Genomic DNA, 21,336 nt, shown 5'->3' with positions numbered 1-21,336 from the left:
AGTAAATTATTTTCCCGATAAAAAATTTCCGCTCATAATGTTTTTATTGCAATCGAAAAAGGGCCTAAGCATATCTTAAATTTAAGGGGAGCTGATTTTTTCACCCCCCTCAGGATAACGCACTCCCCTTTTAACGTGATTCGGCGTTAAAAAGCGTTAAAGTCTGCCCGCAATTCAAGTTAAAAGGGAGGTGCATTATCCTACAGCATGGGTGAAAAAATAGTTCCCCTTAAATTTTATTTCAAAACCACATATAGTAAATAATTTATTTTCCAAGGGCCATTTGTAAATGACAGTTAAAAAAAGGGCCATTTATAAAGCAGCAATATTTTCCGGGCAGTCAAAAAGTTCAGTTTTGGTAATTTGCCGTTTACGGCACGAAGTAAAAGGTCATAATAAACTAATAAAACGGACGAGGGTATTTTTCGATATTTTCATCAATTAGAAGGGCACTTTCCAACCAATTTTACATTATAAACGGGAACTCAAGCGGTCTCCAGCGAAGCGAGCGCATTTGGACTTCTTCGAGACTCTGCAGCTACTAAAAAAGAAAAAGGTTAAAAGTAGAATTGGTCGGAAAAATAGCTCTTCAAATTGAAGAAAAAAAAGCGGAAAAGAAAGCAAGAGACCTAAATTCTGTCTAGGGTTTCTAGTATTTCGTGATCTCTTGAAAGGGACAAGGTATTTCGTTTTCCTTCCTTTCGCACTATCTCTCAATCGATCTGTTCTTGTTTCTCTCTATTTAATTATCATTAATTCACATCAATTTTGTTTCTTCTACTTCCGATCTTCGGTTATCAGCCTAGTTCTTGTGAAATCTCCTCAATTCGAATGGTTTTCCGTTCATCTTCTTTCTTTAATTTGATATTTGTACTAGAAATAGAGAGCTGGAAATGCATAGATCTTGTGTTTTCCCTCTTTTTTTTTTGTTCTCTATAGGTTTTAGATTTGATTGTCTTCTCAATGTGAATTTAATCTTGATATATATATATTTTTTTGAATTTTTTCATTTTATATACCAGCTTCAAATACATGGCAATTTTATCGCTTATTCATGAAAGATTGATTCGAGTTACTCTACTTTTAGTCCTTATGCAGCCCTTTCGTTTTGTTTGAATGTTAAATGTTTAATCTGGAGAACATGATCAGAGGACACTTTTCTTTGTCAAGCATGACTTGCGATCAGTGAAATCGAGCTTCATGTCTAATTGATTAGTTTTGTAGTTTCTTTGATACCATTCTCAATTATTTGATTATTATATATTATTTCTTTAGATTTTTTTCCTCAAACTTTGTTGAGTTATATTACTGAGTGTCAGTTTCAAGCTTGTAAGGAATCCCGCTGGGAGAAGATGACTCTACCATGATTTTAGCATCTTTGATCAGTGCAAGTGACAGCTGCTTTATTTGATTTTCATCAATTTGAAAGTTGAACAAACTCCACAAGCAACATAAATCAACAACATAGGATTACAAAACCTCTAAGCACGTAAAATAATCACATACTGCATAGGATTAAGTAACACAGGCTAGACAGATACATTATGTCTCTTATCTGGTTCCTTTGACACTACCTCTCTGAGATTCAACACGGTTATGGTCTACTGCTATTTATGAGAATGTGCTGGAGTTGCAAGAGGGAGCTGAAGCACAGTGGGGTCACGAGTTAGATTGATCACATGAACTGTCTTATGCGGTGAGGTTTTACTCTTAGTGGTGTCAAGTTTTAAGGAAGTCTACTTGTCATGCTATGTAAAAGTCCTTTGGTATATGCCAATGAGGACATAAAATTTACGATGGACAAAAAGATGTGTATTACATATATCATCTCTTTGGAGACATCTGATAAAATTGGAAAGGCGTAGAGAAAATTAGCATTGTCTATGCTCAAGGATGACACACAAACATACAAACAGGAGCAAAAAGAAAATTAAATAAAAAGGTTTTGAGCCTAACACTTGCACTTGGCCCACTGTGGAAAATGGCAGGAAAGAAACAGTTCGTAGATATTGAGCATCCGGGTATGCAGTGCGGAATCTTGCATCGGCAGCAATATCAGTATGTAACAGCTATCATGTATAAGAGTGACTTGTCACTTATGGAGTGGCATTCTGGCACCTGTTTTGCATGAGTTGATCGCCACAGTTATTTCTTTGCATGTTTTGATATCAATTAGGTAGGGATTGTACTATTTTCTTTCATCCTCTCCTCTCACAACTGAAGTGCATGCAACAGATGGAATGGTTAAAATTGTCTCTTACGATTCTGCTTTCAGGGTTACTGAGGAACACTTAACTGCTGCTCATGATTATCAGCTGCGGTGGCTGTTCCAAGAAACTGCATACTGATGCATTTCAGTGAGGCCCAAAGAACCCACCTGAGTTCGCATTCTATCCAACTCTGCCCAATGTTTACAGAAGAAAATTGGGAAAGAAAAAACAGTCCCACCAAAGGCGTACTGCCTTGTTTATTAATTCTGTTTGGGTGGGCGTTTCATTTTGCTCATTGGAATGGAACGTGCTGGTGTTTTGTCCGTTCCGGTGTTCCGCTTGGGAAAAGAGGCCATGACCAGTGGATTTTTTAAATAGTCAAAAAATTCAAAGAAAGGGGGTTATGCAAGTGTAAAAATGAGGGATTTTGATGTGTTTTTAACCCTTCCATTCGTATGGGGGGATGAAACGAAACTTCATTGATATCTGTGTGCCAATGATATCATTATGATGTACATCAGCTAAAGATCATGGGTGATCGACTGGACATCTACCATAAAATTGGAACACTCCCCCATTTGGAATTATAATGATATTTAATTGAATTTTACGGTGTTCTAAAGAGAGGTATAACGGGGGTGGTTTGATATTGTTCTTCAACTTTTTTCAGAATCTTGTGTTTCAATCTGACTTCACAAAGGATTTCTGGTGGCAGTGTTTCATACGTGTTTGCGGGTTAAAACGTGGCCAAAGCATTTAGTCGACTCGGCATGACAGGTTGAGTACTCGGTTGACACGGCTGAGTACTTGGTTGATGCTGTCATAACTCGGGTGATTGGCTTTGTATGGTAAAATGTGGACTCAGACGAGAACACGGATAAGGTAAAAGGGGTCGACTCTCCCGAGTCAACGATGGCACAAGGTTGTTTTGAAACTATTGGTTTAGGAGTTGGATTTGCTTCAGATTAGGTGTCATCCTTGTTTTAAGTAGGATTCAGTTCCAGTTTTAGAAGATTTGAGTTGTAGTTTGATGTTTACAACTGATTTCTAATAATCACATTGAGTTTTAGGTTATGATCTGTGGATACAGATTCGTATGCTGAGTGTCGACATGGATACATGGTGTTTGATAAGGCAACCCCATGAAATATAGAAACGGGGGCACATCCGTATGCGTACTTGCATATAGAATTACTAATTACTAATCATAATTTGCAACAATATAAATTTGGTATTCATTTAACAAATTAATAAATATTCAAATTAATCATCAACAAGTCTCAATGAAACATGAGATAATCAAATAACACTGCATTCATCAATCTAATCTAGTTATATTCAATCTCTAATATCCATTGAAAAAGAGAGGCCAACATGATACAATGAATATAATATTACAAGAGTGTTTGTTTAGTGTTTTAGGTCTAGGGGAGGAAGGATAACACCAAACATTAGTGAAAGAAAAGTTAATAATAAAACGAGGGCTGATGATAAAAGATGAGGTAAACACAATATTTGATAATAATTAGTATTTCACTTGACATGGTACAATAACGTCTCGACGCACCTACATCCAGTGTGACGGTTCTAGCAGTATGTTTACAAGTGTCAATATGTGTCGACACATGTGTCGATAAACACAATATTCGATAATAGATGGTATTACACTTGACACGGTGCATCATTGTTAGTTTGTTACCTTTTTTTTGTGGCTGGTGTTTTGGCAGCAGCTGTTCATTTCTCAATTCCTATGAATGGTTATGCCCATAGAAATTCTAATCTGACATTTTAATTGGTCAATTTGCAGGTTTTTATCAGTGCTCCATAGTTCCATCAGATTGTATTGCTCCTGTATCAGCTGGGTATGTTTTGTTCCTCACAAATATTTATTATTAGTTGGAGTTCTAAATGGCTAGACTACTGGCATTATCTTTGACCATTGAGCATGGTAGCCTTAAGAATTGTTCTTCTAGTTATGTTGTACCTGAGGGCCTAGTCACTTAACGAAGAGGATTTGTATGTCAAGGAAGTCCTATTTGTGTAAAATTATACCGGATAACATGGTTAATTCCCCATATTGTGAATAGCTAGACGAAGAAATGGAGTAAATGCACTAAGTCTTAATGGCTGCAAGGATTCATGTGCAGTTCTGTACACATACACTAGATGTAATCGGTTCTCTACTATTCCTGATGTTCTTCTGAATGGTGATGCATCCCGTGCTAAAACATCGTGACTATTTCTGGCGAACTTTACCCGGCCATCTTTTCATATCCATGCTTTTCCTTAGCTCAGTGTATCATATGAGCAGGGGCCATGAATCAGAAACCCTGTTCGAGAACTACATTGGATCATTTTTGAGCAGTGGCTATGGAAGAAACTCATTTCAATATATTGAGAGGCCAGTTTCTTCATCCTCTTGGAATTCCATCTCTTGTGAGGACTTGCGAGGTGTTGGCTCATTGAACTCGACATGTCTGCTAAATTCAAGTTTGCATTTGGAAGATGGTCTGAACATATCCGGGACGGGAAACCTAGAGATATTGCCACATGTTTCAATTTTATGTCCCATTAAAGGCTGTTTGCTAACTTTCAACTTATCAGGCAACGTTACAGTGGGTCAATATGCAACGCTAATTGCAGGGTCTATAGTGGTTACTGCCGGCAATCTAACTCTAGACCACCATTCATCCATAAACACCACATCCTTAGGTGGACCACCCCCTTCTCAGACTAGTGGTACACCAATTGGCAACGACGGAGCTGGTGGAGGGCATGGGGGCAGGGGTGCTTCCTGTCAGCGAGAAAACAAGACAAATCTTTGGGGTGGGGATGTTTATGCTTGGTCTACTCTGTCTGAACCATGGAGTTATGGAAGCAAAGGGGCCAGCACATCTGCTGACAAACAATTCGGAGGGAGTGGAGGAGGTCGGGTCATGCTTACAGTGAAGGATGTACTATATGTAGATGGATCCGTGTCTGCAGAAGGAGGTGATGGTGGATTCAAAGGGGGAGGTGGATCGGGTGGAAGTATCATTATCCATGCTCTAAAGCTGTGAGTATTACTAAAATTTTAGTTATTTGACTTTTTCTTGATATAAGCTATTTATTTCATCAATGCTATGGATCCAAACACGTAATTAATGCTTTTTAATAAACCACACAAATACACAGAGGGGACACAATTTGGGCCCCAAACCTGTAATTAGAGAGGAAGGTGACAGGCTGTAAAATTGTTTTGCTACGGTAGATTACTATTTCATATGATGTAAAATGAAATCCATTTCCTCATAAACTACTATGAGAAAGAATTTTACGGCGCGGCAGTTTCTGCAGTGACTAGATTTTACTGCAAAACATTTATATTTCATAATGGAGCCATCAATAAGTAATTAATGCTCAAAGACTGGATACTACAGTCTTCAAAGATCATTCGAGTGGAGCTCTTGATAGTAATTTTGAAATTTCTATTGGTTTTTGGTGTCATCACTTGGGCAGAAGTGTCCTTAAGTATTATGTCTATACCAACACTATTATGCTCCTCTTAAGTTGGATGTTGGACTTAGTTTAATCACACTACCTGTTATCATAAATATTATCTCCTGCTAAAAACAAGAAATATTAACTGATTTTCTCATGTCATGTACATGCCAAGCTTTCCCGAGCCAAGCTTTGGGAGGATATTTGCTTAGGCAATGTTCCAATTTGCCGAGCTCTCATGAGCCTTTGGTTTATTTGTCTCGTTAACTTGCTTTGTTTTTCTGGTGGCAGTGGAGAAGTCATATTTGATTTGTATCTGTTTAAGGACTAATCAAAATACAAGTTCATTTGGTACACTGTATCTTGAAGAATGAATTAGAATTTTGGCTTGTTACTAGTTTCATGACTAGTCGTAAAATGATGAAGAGCTATGATGTAGCCGACACTTTGAATTTATTCCTGGCACACATGTCCTGACTTGTCCGGCACAACATGCGTGTCCACACGTGTCGACACTCCTTTGGACACTTTTAAATGTATTGCTAGGAGTGTTAGAGTTAATGTGGGCATGCGGACACGTATTTGTGTAATAATCAATAATTTTATGTGTATGTATCACCATTTCTAGATTTTTAGATATTGCCGTGTCAGACCACTCATATCCATGTCGAAACTCGACACACAAATCCATATTGACAGATTATATATGCTTTCTATTTTAGCCGTGTCCCCGTTTTTAAAATTTGGGAGTTTGCCGTGTCCGACACTCCATGTCAGTGTCGACACGCGACACTTGTTTCCGTGTCCACAAACCATAGATCAAGAGTCTACTGAATCCAAGTCATAACTTACTCGTAAAGGCGATACATTTAAAGCTGTTTGGTTGTGTACACCTAATCTTTTTCTAAATTGCTTATTATATACATCTTCATCATTTTAATGTGCTATGTGTAGCTTGTGTTCTAATATTAGTTTATTACCATTTATTTCATACCAATTCTACTTTGTTCCTTTCCCTTATTTGTTAAAGATAAAAATAAATTTTATGAACTGAAGTAATTATTAGGATTCAATACAACTGTTGTTTGGTTGGCTTATTTCTGTTGCTTTGGATTGCTAATTACAAGAGTCGTTCATTCAGTTTTATGAATTCATTAATAAGTGGCCACTTTAATATTTGTATTGCAATCTATGATTAGGAAAGGAACTGGCACCATTAGCGCAGCAGGTGGTAGGGGATGGGGTGGAGGTGGTGGAGGAAGAATATCGTTGGAATGTTACAGCATGCAAGAAGATGTAAAAGTCACTGTGCATGGTTTGTACAGCCTGCATTTTTCTATTTGACCATTGTTGTAGAGGCAATAATTTTTACTCAAAATTAATGATGCCATTCTTCTGTAAGGATTTTCAATTCAGCCTCATTTGTGCTGAATAATTATATTCTTTAGGTGTTGCAAATGGAGCTAATATTATTGCATTGATCAACTTTTGACTACAAAATTGTCTGTCACGTATTCTTATTTGACAACAAATAGGGGGATATTAAATTTTCACCAATTCTCAAGTTTGTTTTTGGATTCTTATGTAGTCCGTGATCAAATAATTCCATTTGAAGCCTACAACCACCTCTACATTTGTTTCCATTTTTTTTTTCTATTCTTTTCGGAAAAAAATCATCTTTACTTGGTAAAGTAATTGATATGATGTATGTAGTGTGTTTATTTGATTGGTTGAGAAACATTTCTAATTCAGGAATGCTTGAAGAGTGTGGTTTATAAGATGATCTTTTGAGCTGGATGTTGTCAATTCTATATATAATTTGTAAGGAGTTCCTAAATTTTGTCCAGTATGGCCGGGATAGACAGTTAAGTAAAATTCTTATAGTTGTTGGTTTTTTGGTTAATGTGGTTATATATATTTTTTTGAATGATGGGGGAAATTATTAAAGATTAAAAAAAATAAAAAAATCCCACATTTGTGATATTTAAGGCAAAGCAACAACAACAGGCTACATAAAGTCAGACAGCCAAAAAATATCAATTAGCCATGATTCTCAATGGGTACATTGTCCTTAACCACCAAGGAAGCTCTAGACACACCATTGTGGGCCAGCATATTCGCATCCTCGGTAGCTGACCGGTAAGGGTGTTGGGAAGTCACAAAATGCCCCTCAATATGATCCATGACCTCCTCCACAACAATAAATCTTCAAGGGAAGTCCTTTTGCTCTCTACTCAATGAATAACATTCAAGGATTCATCCAAATAATCGTGATCCATGCGGAGGATACATGTTTTCAGTGCAAGTTATAGAGTCCTTCACTCCAATCGGTCTAGAAAAAGCCCACCTTACTCCGTTATTCAAGGTTTTAAATTCCGGTTTCGGTTTCAGTCGGCACGGAAACAAAAACATTTCGGTTTTGGTGGAAATCTTGTAAAATCACTGAAATGTATGCAAATGATGAAATCTTAAGATGAAACTTTGGAAAATGCTAGAATAAACACAAATATATACTTAAGGTGATTCAATTGTTCCAAAAGGAAAAAAAAAACTTCAAGTACTTCCAATAACTAAAACTGGTCAATCTCTATGGGCCAACTCTGTAAGTGGCATTAAACTAGCACTGAGTAGTCCAAATTGAGAGAGTAGACACCCTAAGATGAGGCATTTCCACAATGTGTTGATGCCACTCGTTTGGGTGCAAAACTCGCAATAAGCTTAGAGCCATCATAGCCCTAATAAATGATTGCGTACATTTGCCCATCTTTATAAACCAGTATTCAGGCTACCACTAGCTATTCAACATTCACCAAATGCAACAACACTCTAAGGCATCTCATTCGCACAAATGTGTTACACAACTTTGATGCACACCGATTATGAGGAGAATAAGCACAAGAAAACATGATATCATTTTATTCATTGAAGCATGAATGTCTATAAAATTGGGCCCATATACTATGATACCCAGATAAGGATATGTATACAGACATGGGCATGGGAATGAGGATGCAACTTGACATTTTCCTATTTGTGGGACATAGATATGGTGCAGGTATTCCTAATTGTGGGGCACAAGACATGTATAAATATAAGGCCATGGAACTTCATTAGATTAAACTTAGAAGATGAAATCAAACATAAAATTTTAAATAAAATCAATAAGGCTTTGGCTACCATTTTCAAAAAAATAAATAAAAATAAAAAATAAAATAAAAATAAGGCACACATATTCAAAATTATCATTGCAAATACAAAAGACTAACAAGCAAACATCATAATAGTTAATTCAAAGAGAGTGACATCTTTGAACATAATAGTTTTTTTTTTTTTTTTTCGATAACAATGAACATAATAGTTTTTTGACCAACAAAAGTACCATGATGTAGTTTCTCAGCCTTGAGGTCTCAGGTTCGATCCCAGCTTACCAATAAAAAAAAGTATCCATGTTGTATCCCATACAAGTAGCGGTATCATATGGTATCATATTGTGTCGGACACAATACATTGGTTGCAAACAATTGAAAGGAATAATAGGAAAAAGTAGCCTTTGTGGGCCACACTTTTTCCCATCTTTTGGCTGTCTCATCTCCACAAACCCTGTTAAACTTGTTCTCATTATTTTTTATTGTTTTCCTCCTTGCACTTGGATGGTAAACAGCCATTCCCGTCTCCTTCTCTACAAACCCTATTAAACTTATTCTCATTATTTTTATTGTTTTCCTCCATGCACTTGGATCCTTGTCAACAGCGATAATGGGTAGAGAAATAGATGCTGATGAGTTTAAGGACAATCAGTTTTTATTACGTATCTTAGCACTATACCAGCTGAAAGTGATTAAAAACCACAGAACTAATATCAAGGGACCATAAGCACATGTAGGGCATGCTAGTAAAGTGCTCGTGTATTTTCTCAATGGAAATAGATACCATACCCTTTTATTTGTTCCAAACCCTTTGTTCCTGGTGCAGGCAGTGGCAGAGCTCATTCTCAACTAGTTTCTCTGTCCTGCACAAACTTTTCTAACATTAGTGATACCCTCTATTAATCCACACCATCTTATCCTTATAATAAGTTACTCAACTTTGGGTCATATATCAGCAACTGCAACATAGAAGAGGATTACGTCAACTTTTAATATCTTTTTTTTTTGAATGGTGAAGAATTCATTAAATAAAGGGGACCGAGATGGTCATGTACAAAAGATAAAAAAGAAAACGCTGGATACAAATTCTATTTTTTTTAGTGTCAACTTTTTAAATCTTTGACACTCAAATTCTATTTCTTGTGCATGTTGGTATTGTTCTTGCCTGGAACTTAGATTGAACACTCATATTTAATTGTTCCACTCTAAACAAATAACCATTTGATTTTTGAACAACATACTTGTGTTACGCATCTTCAAATCCAGACCTTACTTCTGTGACATGAATCTAAGCTCTCTCTCTCTCTCTCTCTCTCTCTCTTGAATGGCTGAATCTAAGCTCTTTGAAGTATATTCTTTATGGCAAGGAAACTCATTGAAAGATGGAACTTTGTGTTGACTTTATGTGGAACTTCATGTGAAACAACCAATTACTCCAAAAGCTTAAGCCATTGGAGACGTTATTTAATCTTTTATACTTTTACACTCCCCCTCATGTGTGGCCCCTCTTTTTAGGGTTGGCCTACACGTGGCACATGTGGCCCCTCTTTTGGGCTGGCCATTTAATGTGGATTTTTAGTATCAAGGGGTTTTAAACCCAGGACCTTTGCTCTGATACTATGTGGAACAATTAATTAGTCCAAAAACTTAAGCCGTTGGGGATGGCGTTATTTAATCTTATAACTTTAACATTGATATATCTTGTGTTGCATCAGGTGGTGAGAGTATTGGCTGTCCTGGAAATGCCGGTGCAGCAGGTACTGTTTTCGATGCAACGCTGCTGAGTCTTAAAGTTAGCAATGACAATGTTACAACAAGGACAGAAACTCCTTTGCTGGATTTTCCTACAAGCACACTTTGGTCCAACGTTTTCGTGGAGAGCAATGCGAAAGTTTTGGTTCCTTTGCTTTGGACCAGAGTGCAGGTCATTGCATCATTTTATCTTGTAATTTTTTTCTTCATCTATTATGTGTGGATTGGCATTGGCTTGTTCCGTCAAACATGGTTTCAGGCTTTGGTTTCGGTATGCATTTCGTTTGTGTTATAAATGAAAACACATTGGCTTCGGATGTAGAACAAATGATGGACATTTAAGATAAAACCTTGGGAAGTGCTAGAATAAACACAAATACACACTAAAAAACTATCACAAGTAAAAACCATTCATAATGTTTTAGGAACATCTAACATCTAGTTACATGTGCTGTTGCGCATATCTGATAATTGAATGCACATCACATTTCACATGCAATTCATATAAATATTTATTCATAATGTATACACCACATTTCACCTGCAATTTAGAAAAAATATAATTGTGTAACAAATACTGGTACAATATACCACTGTACACTTCCAGTTTTGGTTTCGGTATGCATTTCGGTTTTAGTATGTGTTTCAGTAGAGATGGAAACTGAAACATTCCGATCGTTTCACGTCGGTTTAGGTGGAAATTTAAAACCATGGCATCAAAATACATTGTTAAGGTCTTGCATAATGTTAGAATACTTGTCTGATTGACTTGGAAGTCATTTGTGTTGACTCCATTTTGTACTAACTGGAACTGAATGCATATGTTCTCACAGGGTTATTAAGTATTGCCAACTTTTCATAGTATCTTTGAGTCAGTGAAAAGCTTTCCCGAATCAATTAAAAGCTCACATAGGCTCTATTCTCTTGACATTTTTTAAGTTTCTACTCATTTGACTCAACCAAGCCAATGGAAAACTTGACTGAGTCAACTTGCCTGGATCTTCTGGTGAGTTCTCGTTGAGTCAGAGGTTATGAGCCGTAGTCTAAATTATCTGTATTTTTTCTTAAATTATTTCTTTTTGTCCTTATTTTTTCATGCTAGATGCAACTGATATTTTTTTATAATGATGGCTCAATAATAATAATAATTATTTTGAGTGACAACGGCATGTAACTTGTAAAAAGGGAGTTGCTAGCCACTTTCGCAGAAAGCCATTTCGCGCCCGGCTTTTGCATGTGATGACAGCCGCACATGTTGACTTTTTGGCGGATTTTGTCTTACTCATTTAATTCATCTGACATAGCTCTCATCATATGCAAAAGCCGGTGCGAAATGGCTTTCGACGAAAGTTGCTAGCAAATCCCTTTTTATAATGATACTCAATAATAATTATTATTATTTTGAGTGACAACGGCTAGTAACTTGTAAACTGCATGACTATAGAAAATGTGGTTTGGTGGTAGAAAGAAAACCTAGCCAACTTAGGTAGTTAGCAAAACGTGGTAACATGCCTAATCTGTTTTGACTACTTTCAATGTATTAATTTATTTATATAGGTCTTCGCATCAAAATTCATTTTCTATTGCCTCATAATTTTTTTTTTTGTATTACTTCTCTACTCTATTTCAAATTTTATATCCTATAAATTTTGATGAATGGATTTGCTGTTTATAGAAGTGGAAATTTACTCGAGTTGCTGATTTAACTACATGATAGTATCCAACATTTTTAGATAAGCTTCAACTTTACTACATAAATCTTTAATCTTTTCTTCCTCTCACGCTTATCCATATAAGGTAAATGCATAGTTGTAACTTAGGACTGTCAATCGGGCCGAGCTTGGGCGGGCCTGAGGTGCTCAAGCTCAGCCCATGCCTATACAACGGGCTTTGGGCCGAGTTCGGGTCTGCTCATCACCTCTTATTTTCTGCACGAGAAAAGACTAAGCCAAGCACAGAAAAGCCAATTTCATAGAAAGCCATTAAACTTGTTGGCTTTGGCATGTGAGAAAGGCCACACCGATTGATTTATTGCCAGATTTTGTCTTATTCATTTAATAAATCTGAGGTCGAACTATAGCCTATAGGATATGATGATCCAAACCGTTCATATGGAGTCGGTTGAAGAGGGGCAAAATAAAGAAAGAAAGAAAACCTATTTAATGTCGAACTATAGCCTATAGGATATTAATGTTTAAGTAACCTATTTAATTAATATCTACTGATTTTTAAGAGCATAAAAAATCTTGAAAAATTATATAGTAAATATATTATCGGGGCCCGGCCTATAACGGGTTGGACGACCCTTGATCAAGCTCAGCCCAAATTAGAGTTCGGGCTTCAACTTTTGACCAAGCTTGGTTTGGCTTGTTCTCATTTTAATTATGGGCGGGCTTTTAGCGGGCCGAGCGGGCGGGCTTCGAGCTTGCCCATCCCGATTGACAGCAGCATCCTACCTATTTTGTAACTATCTTGTTTCATAAAAATAAACAATCATTGAAGATCCTGGGAGTCTTTAATACGTTAAGCCTGTTAGGAGCAGTTCTTTGTTGTTTGAATCCCTGTTAAATTAGGCCTGATTGAAAAATTTATGGCCTGGACACTTTCATATCGATGTTTATGTTTAAACTTTAAACTGGTACCAACTTATCATATGTAATTTCTATTGTACCTTGCTTGCTATTCCTTTTCCCTTGAAAAAAGATGATTTTCTGATACAATTGTGTATAAAATTCTTTGTTTGTAAAGGTGAGAGGCCAATTCAGCCTACTTGATGGCGGCAGCATCAGCTTTGGATTGTCTGACTATCCCGTGTCAGAATTTGAACTGGTCGCAGAAGAACTTCTAATGAGTGATTCTGTACTAAAGGCATGTAATTTTCATGAAATTATTTATTGTTTTGAAACCTGTAGCATTATCACTTTGGTAGTCTTTTCATATTATGATCTATTAAGTATATGGAACGTAAGAAATTACTGAACTTTCTAATAATTTTGCTTGCATTCTGTCTATTACCTTCTTTCCAATATACTTTCATCTAGATAGAGGTTCATCTTACTTGTATTTGTGATAAGTCCCTTTTTAGTGGTGCTCTTCTATCATTTTCTTCTCCCATTGTCATTATTGAAGTGACTTAATTGTCGATCTAGTTCTGGAAAACTACTGTCATTTAATCCTTACTAAATGGCCCGTCGATATGTCAAAAATATTAACCACTTGATAAGATTATAAACTCAAGCGTGAAAATTTATCATGGTATTCAAGACTTTGAAGTTTGTATTTCTTGGGTCACAAAGTTTTTGTACGATTAGGGTTCTTCTTAATGGTAATGTTTTTTTGACGTTGTTGGGATATAAGGCAGACAAAAACTTGACAACAGAGGGGGACTAGAGGCTGAGAACTCCCCCACGTGAAGGGGCACCTCTATTACTCGAACACTTAGGGCCCAAACGTTTGGATGCCGAGAAGATTTTGATTTGGATTTCTCACATTTTCAGCCCTTTTTGCATTGTAATTTGGATCGGATCAAATTCTTGGATTTCTAATTCAGCAGCTGACCGTGAAAAAAATTCAGATTTCTAAATTTGCTGTGGAAATAAGAAATTGGAAATCCACAAATGTGGCAGTTTCCTTCACCCTCTTTGCTGCTCAACCTCTCCCCTACACTAGGAAGTACACCCTTCCCTCTGTCTCCCTCTATATGAGCTACCGGATCTATTCATTTTGCATTCAAAACTCAATTCCAAATCAAAATACAAAATGGGAGTATCCAAACGGGCCCTTAAGTTACTGACAATTTATGACAATATTTTACTTAACTTGTTTTTAATTATCAAAGTTTGAGCTCTTATTTAATTGTGGATTTTTCAAAACTGTGAATCATGTGAGTACACCTATTCACTATGCTACTAGGGAACACAAACAAGTGAACCTCTGAATAGATTATATATCACATAACGAGAATATTGTCACATCCCAGATGCTCAAGTTTTTGATGATATGAAATGTATTTGAAGTCATGTATGCTATTTTCTCAGGTCCGTTCTAGCTATACTAGGTCCGTTCTAGCTGTACACGAATACACATATTTTGCAAGGTTTTACTTGAAGGTAATTGTCTGTCCAGATCGAACTATTTAAATCAGTCTGGGTTAATTGATGCAGCTTGTGCCCTATTATTTTAGGTATGCAATTCAGGGTGAGTTTATTATTGCGGGGAGGAAATGAGAAAAGTTTCCTCAGAACGCACACACAGCTACGGTTGTCTTGGTGGAGAAGATCAAACGCAGGTGCAAGAATGTGATAAAAATTTCCTGAAGATGTTATCAAAAGATTCCACAATTAGGGTACTAGGTAAAGCGCTACATGTAAAAAGCCTACGACACCCCTTCATTGGAAACTTGGGGTCTTTGGTTGGTTAACTTTTGATAAGATAGCATCATTATCTTAGAACTGGATTTATGAACTTATGAAAGAAGGAAATAAAATAATGGGAGTTGATGTCCTTTCAGAAAACCTAAAATGTTGGTGCGAACTGGAATTGTACCCATTATGGAAGAACAGCTTTTTCGGTTTCATTATCATCATGGATGGACTTGTTCAACAGATCTAAAAGGCTTCGTATGAATCCTTTCAACTCAAGCCATCACACAATATAGGTTTTCTCATAGAAAATGCTTTTGATTTGAGAAGTTTGGCGGTGAGATGGAGGATCACAACCATCATGACATTTCTCTGGGCTTGAATTGAAGCGTAGAGTTTTTTCTGACAATTTGCTTGATTTCAAAAATCATTCTTTAGTTTTACTATCAATATCTGTATAGAAATTTCTGAATAGTATTTCTAGTCAACATTAGTGAAAAACAATGATGCAAAAATTTTATAATGCCATGAAAGGTTGAATTGTAGGGTACTATGAGGTTGGGTATTATATAGGAACCTCACGAGTTTAATTAAGCTACTTTACATTCTTGAAGATTGTTTTGTATCTCAGGTATGCAAGGATCAAAGAGTTCAGGCCTTCAATCTAGAGAAAAATTCATGGTGAAATTCTTATTCAGTTCAATTCTACCTTAGGATGAGATTTATTTCTTTGGAAGGAAGTATGGTATGCTCCGGTTCCTACCAAGTTTCAGGCTTTTGCATGGATGGCAGTAATGCAGAATTAAATACTTTTAACAAGACCAATAGAAGAGTTCGGTTGGAAAACAGATGTGTTGCTTGAAAAGAGGGAGAATCTACATATCTTCATTTTCATTGCAGATCAGCAGCTGTTTGGAAACAGGTTTATGACTGAGTTGGAGTGTTATGGACTCTTCCAACGACAGTAAGAGAAGTCTTTGATAGTTGGCAATGGAAGCATTTTCTCATCTTATGGAAAGTGACCCCCTTGGCTGTTTGGTTGGGAACATTGAGGGGGAGGAATGAGCAAACCTTTCAGAACGGATCCAGTTCTATACAATTAGTTATGGTGAAGACTAAAAGTTAAATTTTCATTGATAATCTGGGCATTATGCAGGAAAGAATTTAGAGGGTATTCTCACGAGACTTGCTAATAAAATGAAGGAAATAATCCTGGGAAGAGGGCTGAACCAGAAGATCAAAGCTCTCTCTCTCTCTCTCTCTCTCTCTCTCTCTCTCTCTCTCTCTCTCTCTCTCTCTCTCTCTCTCTCTCTCTCTCCCACTCCACCCCACCCCACCCCACCCCCCCCCCCCCCCCCACACACACACACACACACATGCCCCCACGCCCCCATCGAGCCACCCCATGCACATACCCACATCCAACATCATTTCATGGATGAATGGAGTCAAGTTGGGACCATGGAGGCTTGGTCTGTATGTGGACGAGATTGTTGAAACGATGAAAGGTTTTGTGGAGGGGTGTAATCATATTGCTAGAAGTGCAATCGAGGCGGCTGATAAGTTAGCGAAATCAGGGGTTAATTGTGTAGCATTGTACTATGCGCAGTTGCTGCTCGCTGATGTAAAAATGTAATTTTATTTTGTTTAATTAATTTAGTTATACGTTAAAAGTTCTGGATTTATGGTTATTGGTTTCTAATTTGCTATATCTTGTGTATGGGTTCTGTATTGTGATTGCATTTCTTATCTAATGTGGCATCCATTTGTGTTAGTTTGGCTTCATTGGTAGATCGAGTGGATGAAATATTGCACTGTCTGCCTGCAGAATAGATAATTATCAACTTATGCCATCATTTGGGGAATTTTGCACATGTAACTCCGGCTATGTATAACTGGGTGTACCTCCATTTTGCTGAATTTGACCATATAGCTGACTGTTCTCTTGGACACGGGACTTCAATATGCTCTTCTGATTGCATATTTCCAAGTATAATACTGTTCGTGTCTCTTCACGGGCTAGCTTCAACTTATTGATGTTTTTGTATTTTAAATTTATTTTGTATTAACATCTCTTTTAGGTTGTAGCACTTGGAATGAAAAATTGATGGGTTGTATGTATCTTTTTGGAATCATTAGCTTTTATAAAATGCTTCAGTCAAGTATTTGGAATTTTAGTTTGCTAATGATATATAATATATGAGGAAAATGATTGTGCGCTCGAGCGCATATAAGCTTATATGCGCTCGAGGGCCCAAACACATGGGTCCCACATTTTTTGTGGTGATCCAAACCATTCATTTGCAAGGCCCTTACATAGATAGGGCGTGCACAAAAAATCAGCTCCATAGGATCATCCTAACCCATCCAAAAGTGGAGGGCAAAATGGCCCATTTCCTCAATGAATGTGTGTGTGTGTGAGAATAGTGTTCCTGCGCAGCTGCTCAGATAGCTTATATGAGTAGCTGCTTCAAAAACTCATGTGGCCCACATTTTTGGGGGGATCCAAAGCATTCATTTGGAAGGCCTTTCCATGGATAGGGTGTGTACCAAAAATCAGCCCTATAGGATCATCCTAACCCAATCAAAGTTCGAGGGGAAAATGGACAGACACTGTTTCTGACCATTTTTTCCCTCGACAAATGGTAGGGTTAGGATGATCCTAAAGGGCTGATTTTTGGTACACACCCTATCCATGGAAGGGCCTTCCAAATGAATGCTTTGGATCCCCCAAAAAATGTGACCCCCCCCCCCCCCCCCATGGTTTGTGCAGCCATGCACAGATAGCTTATCTGTGCAGTTGCACACAAACCATTTCCTCACACACACACACACACACAGAGAGAAAAGTGTTCCTGTGCAGCTTATCTGAGCAGCTGCTTCAAAAACTGTTTCTGCCCATTTTTCCCCTCCACAAATGGCAGGGTTAGGATGAACCTAAAGGGCTGATTTTTGGTACACCCTATCCATGGAAGGGCCTTCCAAATTAATGCTTTGGATCCCCCAAAAATGTGGCCCCACTATGGTTTGTGCAGCCATGCACAGATAGCTATATATATATATATATATATATATAGGGATTTGCTAGGGTCCATCTGCAGCAAACCATTTCCTCATATATATATATATATATATATATATATATATATATATATATATATATATATAGGGTTTTGCTAGGGTCCATCGCAAAAGGCATTTTGCAGATTGTCTGTCGCATGTCAGACCAACCTCTTCGTGAATGAAGACAAAAGCTGCTGAAAAGTGAGCCCGTATAGCTGGTCTGATATGCGACAGTCCATCTGAGAAATGTCTTTTGCCATGGATGCTAGCAAATTTCTCTCTCTCTCTCTCTCTCTATATATATATATATATATAGAGAGAGAGAGAGAGAGAGAGAGAGAGAGAGAGAGAGAGAGAGAGAGGGATTTGCTACCCAATTTCGCAGAAAGCCCTTTCGCAGCTAGCTTTTGCATGTGAGAACAGCCCCACACATGCAAAAGCTAGCCGCGAAAGGGCTTTCCGCGAATTCGCTAGCAAATCCCATAAACACACACACACATTTAGGCACTAAGTGTATTTTACTGATACAATGTTTGGGATTGTAGTTATTTTGTAAAGATGTTCTGCTTATTTTATGTATCAGATCTTATCCTTGAACTTGTAAATTGACTGCACAGTATATTTTTTTTCCTGTAGTAAATAAGTTGCTTCTTTTATTTTTTGTCTGAAATAGTGCCTTTTGCTATTGAAGGTGTACGGTGCATTCAGAGTGTCTGTCAAGATGTTACTCATGTGGAACTCAGTAATTCAGATTGATGGTGGGGACAATACTGAAGTTGGTACATCCGTGCTTGAAGTTAGGAATCTAGTTGTTCTCAGGGTATGATAATTTGAACCTTCTCTGCTTGATTCTAAGACCTATTTTCTGTTTCTGTTCTCAATTTCAAGGTTCATTCTACATTTGTTGTTCCCTCTTTGTGGCAGCACAATTCTGTCATTAGTTCAAATGCCAACTTGGGTGTCTATGGTCAAGGCCTTCTGAGATTGACTGGCATCGGTGATGCAATCAAAGGCCAGCGACTTTCCCTGTCACTATTTTATAACATAGCTGTAAGGTTTTTGTATACAATTTAGTCTTGCTGCAGATAAAGTTATGTGATCAGTACACCATGTGCCTTCTCATAATAGCTTTTTTTATGATTGGAGAAAGTCAAATTGTGGTTCATTAAACATTCCTGATACTTTGTTATAATTCTAAATCTGATTATAAACTAGCATCTTAGGTCATGTCTGGCAACCATGATTTTTTTTTTCATGATAAATTAGTTTCTCCAAGTGGTGAGAGAGGGGTACTGTGGGTGGGAGAAGGAGAGAATTGAAAGGGCAGGAATGAGTAGAGGGTGAGAAGTGGCTAAAAAACAACGGAAAAGTCGATCATATTCTGGGCAGAGTTGCTTGTTTCCTTCTTTTTCAGGATTTTCCTACCATCTCCTCACTCAGTCCCTCTCCCAGCCTCCGTCACCATTGGGTAAGCTAATATTCCAGGAAAAAAAGTTCATGGTAGCCAAACGTGCCCTTAAAGGAACATGCAGTGAGTTGAGAACACTGAACAAACACTGTCCAGATTAAATCATAAAAATGAGCATTTGTTGAAGAGTTCCAATTTTCACAAGTGACACAATTGCAACTGAAGTACTTAAGAAGCTAACCACGACATCAAGGAATGTTGATCTTCTTCAATGAGTTACATGTGAAGCCTAATGACAACCATATATGTGAATGTTTACATTGATGAGTTTATATTTGTTCAGCAACAAATGTAATGGGAAGATCCATTTTGTTCACTATACTTAGTTATGTCAGCTAAGTGACGATCCGGAGTCACCTGTAAAGAGTGTCCGAGATTCATTCAGTGAAGTTATTGTCTTACTGTTTTTACATTTTTTTGCTTGACTTTGATATTTAATGATGCATGTTATAAACTATTCATGCTCAGTCTAAAAGTTATTTAAGAAAGGTGAGGAGGAGGAGGAAAAAAGAGGGGGGGTGGGGTGGGGTGAAACACGAAAGAAGTTGGCCAAATGGGATATCCCTCAATCGTACAGTTGATGTCATTAGAAAATCGCCATGATGCCATACTAACATCAGCAGAATGGTCAAAGATTCTATTCATAGGATCAATTTTATTGTTTTTTAGTTTTGGTAAGTTTAAATATCATTTTTTGAAAAGTGGCTTTGGTTAGTTTCTGAAAATGGCATGTTGTTGATTACAGAGGGCTGGATGGGAAGAACTCACTATTTAGACTTCTGGTGAGTTTTAGGTCACAGGAAAAAGGTCCTTTAGTTACTAGGATTGCTTGGGGCTAGGGAAAAGTCATTGCATAAATTTAACAGGGGTTTCTGACTAGTGACTACCATTCATGAAAACAAAACAGGGGTTTCTGACTTAATTAGGTATTACAGTTTTACTTAATCAAAGCTAGCAGCTATCCTGGCATACACTTCTTTTGTTTTATGAACATTTCATCCTTCTCAAATGAATGAAGTGTCATTATCCTTTCTTGTGTATCACCAAGGCTTCGAGTCCTACAGATATAAATAAAATGTAGTGCGTGTAATAAAGGTAACTAGAACAGTCACACATTTACCAATTAACAGCCGTGCAAGTGAGTTAGTGACTCGTTACACACCGATGTTTCTTGGGTCTAAGTGGCATATAAACTCTTGATGGATCAAATGTTGAAAGCTTTCAATCACATAATCCAAGCACTACCTGAGAACCACTAATCATTGCAGCGCACTGGTGAAACTCTATTTTCCAACATGGAGATCTGTACTCATACTAGTGTCATCTAGTGAGAAAGAATAGAGAAAGGAATAAAAGAATCCTGAAATAGCTTCCTTAATTGTAAGGATGTCCATGCAAGGATAAACAGGGTCCATGATAGCAATGCGAAGACGAAAAAAGAAAAACAGAACAAAGCCTTTTGAGAGTACAAATACCTACTTTGTAATGTCCTTGATTATGGGAGAAGGGTTCATGAGTTTTACGTTTATAACTTTTTGATAACGCATGGGTAAGTAAATCAGTTTGGCTCATTGGATTAGGGGCTTTTATCGTGTTACTTGCAGATGCTTGGTTCTTTAACTTCCTATTTCATTATTCCAGTCGAACACTTGGGAGCTGTTTTGATACGCGGATTTTAGAATCCTGGATTTTCTCAAAATTCTGGATGGTAGATGAGAGAAGAAGGGAGACCGTCTGTCGTTTTCAGATTCCTCGCCCTTCTTTTCATCGAGCCAGAGAGTAGGAGATCGCCCCGTTGCCTGGTTTTAGAAATCTCAGGCTGGGGAGAGATTTCTAAAATCTGGATTTCTTACTTA

The 21,336-nt window shown here is 37.4% G+C and overlaps 1 protein-coding gene, 1 long non-coding RNA gene and 1 other non-coding gene across 4 annotated transcripts in view; all 3 read left to right on the top strand.

Annotated features, from left to right (window-relative positions):
• Positions 1-493: 493 nt before the first annotated feature.
• LOC143877183 (MraZ) overlaps positions 494-21,336 on the top strand; it is a 45,932-nt gene continuing 25,089 nt past the window's right edge. The window contains exons 1-7 of one of the 2 annotated variants that reach the window (XM_077379074.1): positions 494-681; positions 4,018-5,265; positions 6,890-7,005; positions 10,552-10,760; positions 13,337-13,456; positions 18,704-18,832; positions 18,937-19,062. In XM_077379074.1, coding sequence (XP_077235189.1) covers positions 4,415-5,265; positions 6,890-7,005; positions 10,552-10,760; positions 13,337-13,456; positions 18,704-18,832; positions 18,937-19,062 — 1,551 coding nt within the window. In that variant the 5' untranslated portion in view covers positions 494-681; positions 4,018-4,414. Of the gene's footprint in view, positions 682-4,017; positions 5,266-6,889; positions 7,006-10,551; positions 10,782-13,336; positions 13,457-18,703; positions 18,833-18,936; positions 19,063-21,336 lie in introns of both variants that reach the window. The other variant, XM_077379073.1, reaches the window with a different exon arrangement.
• Positions 1,363-3,096, top strand: LOC143876503 (uncharacterized). Its single transcript, XR_013250404.1, has 3 exons — positions 1,363-1,696; positions 1,989-2,176; positions 2,276-3,096. It is a non-coding gene; the product is annotated as an uncharacterized LOC143876503 (long non-coding RNA).
• Positions 1,827-1,931, top strand: LOC143878031 (U6 spliceosomal RNA). The gene has a single exon (XR_013250861.1). It is a non-coding gene; the product is annotated as a U6 spliceosomal RNA (small nuclear RNA).

Source organism: Tasmannia lanceolata, unplaced genomic scaffold, assembly GCF_043159265.1.
Source record: "Tasmannia lanceolata isolate RefF3 unplaced genomic scaffold, GAP_Taslan_0.1 ptg000005l, whole genome shotgun sequence".
NCBI lineage: Eukaryota > Viridiplantae > Streptophyta > Magnoliopsida > Canellales > Winteraceae > Tasmannia > Tasmannia lanceolata.
The sequence above is the reverse complement of the archived record's forward strand: the minus strand, read 5'-3'. Positions and strand labels throughout refer to the sequence as shown.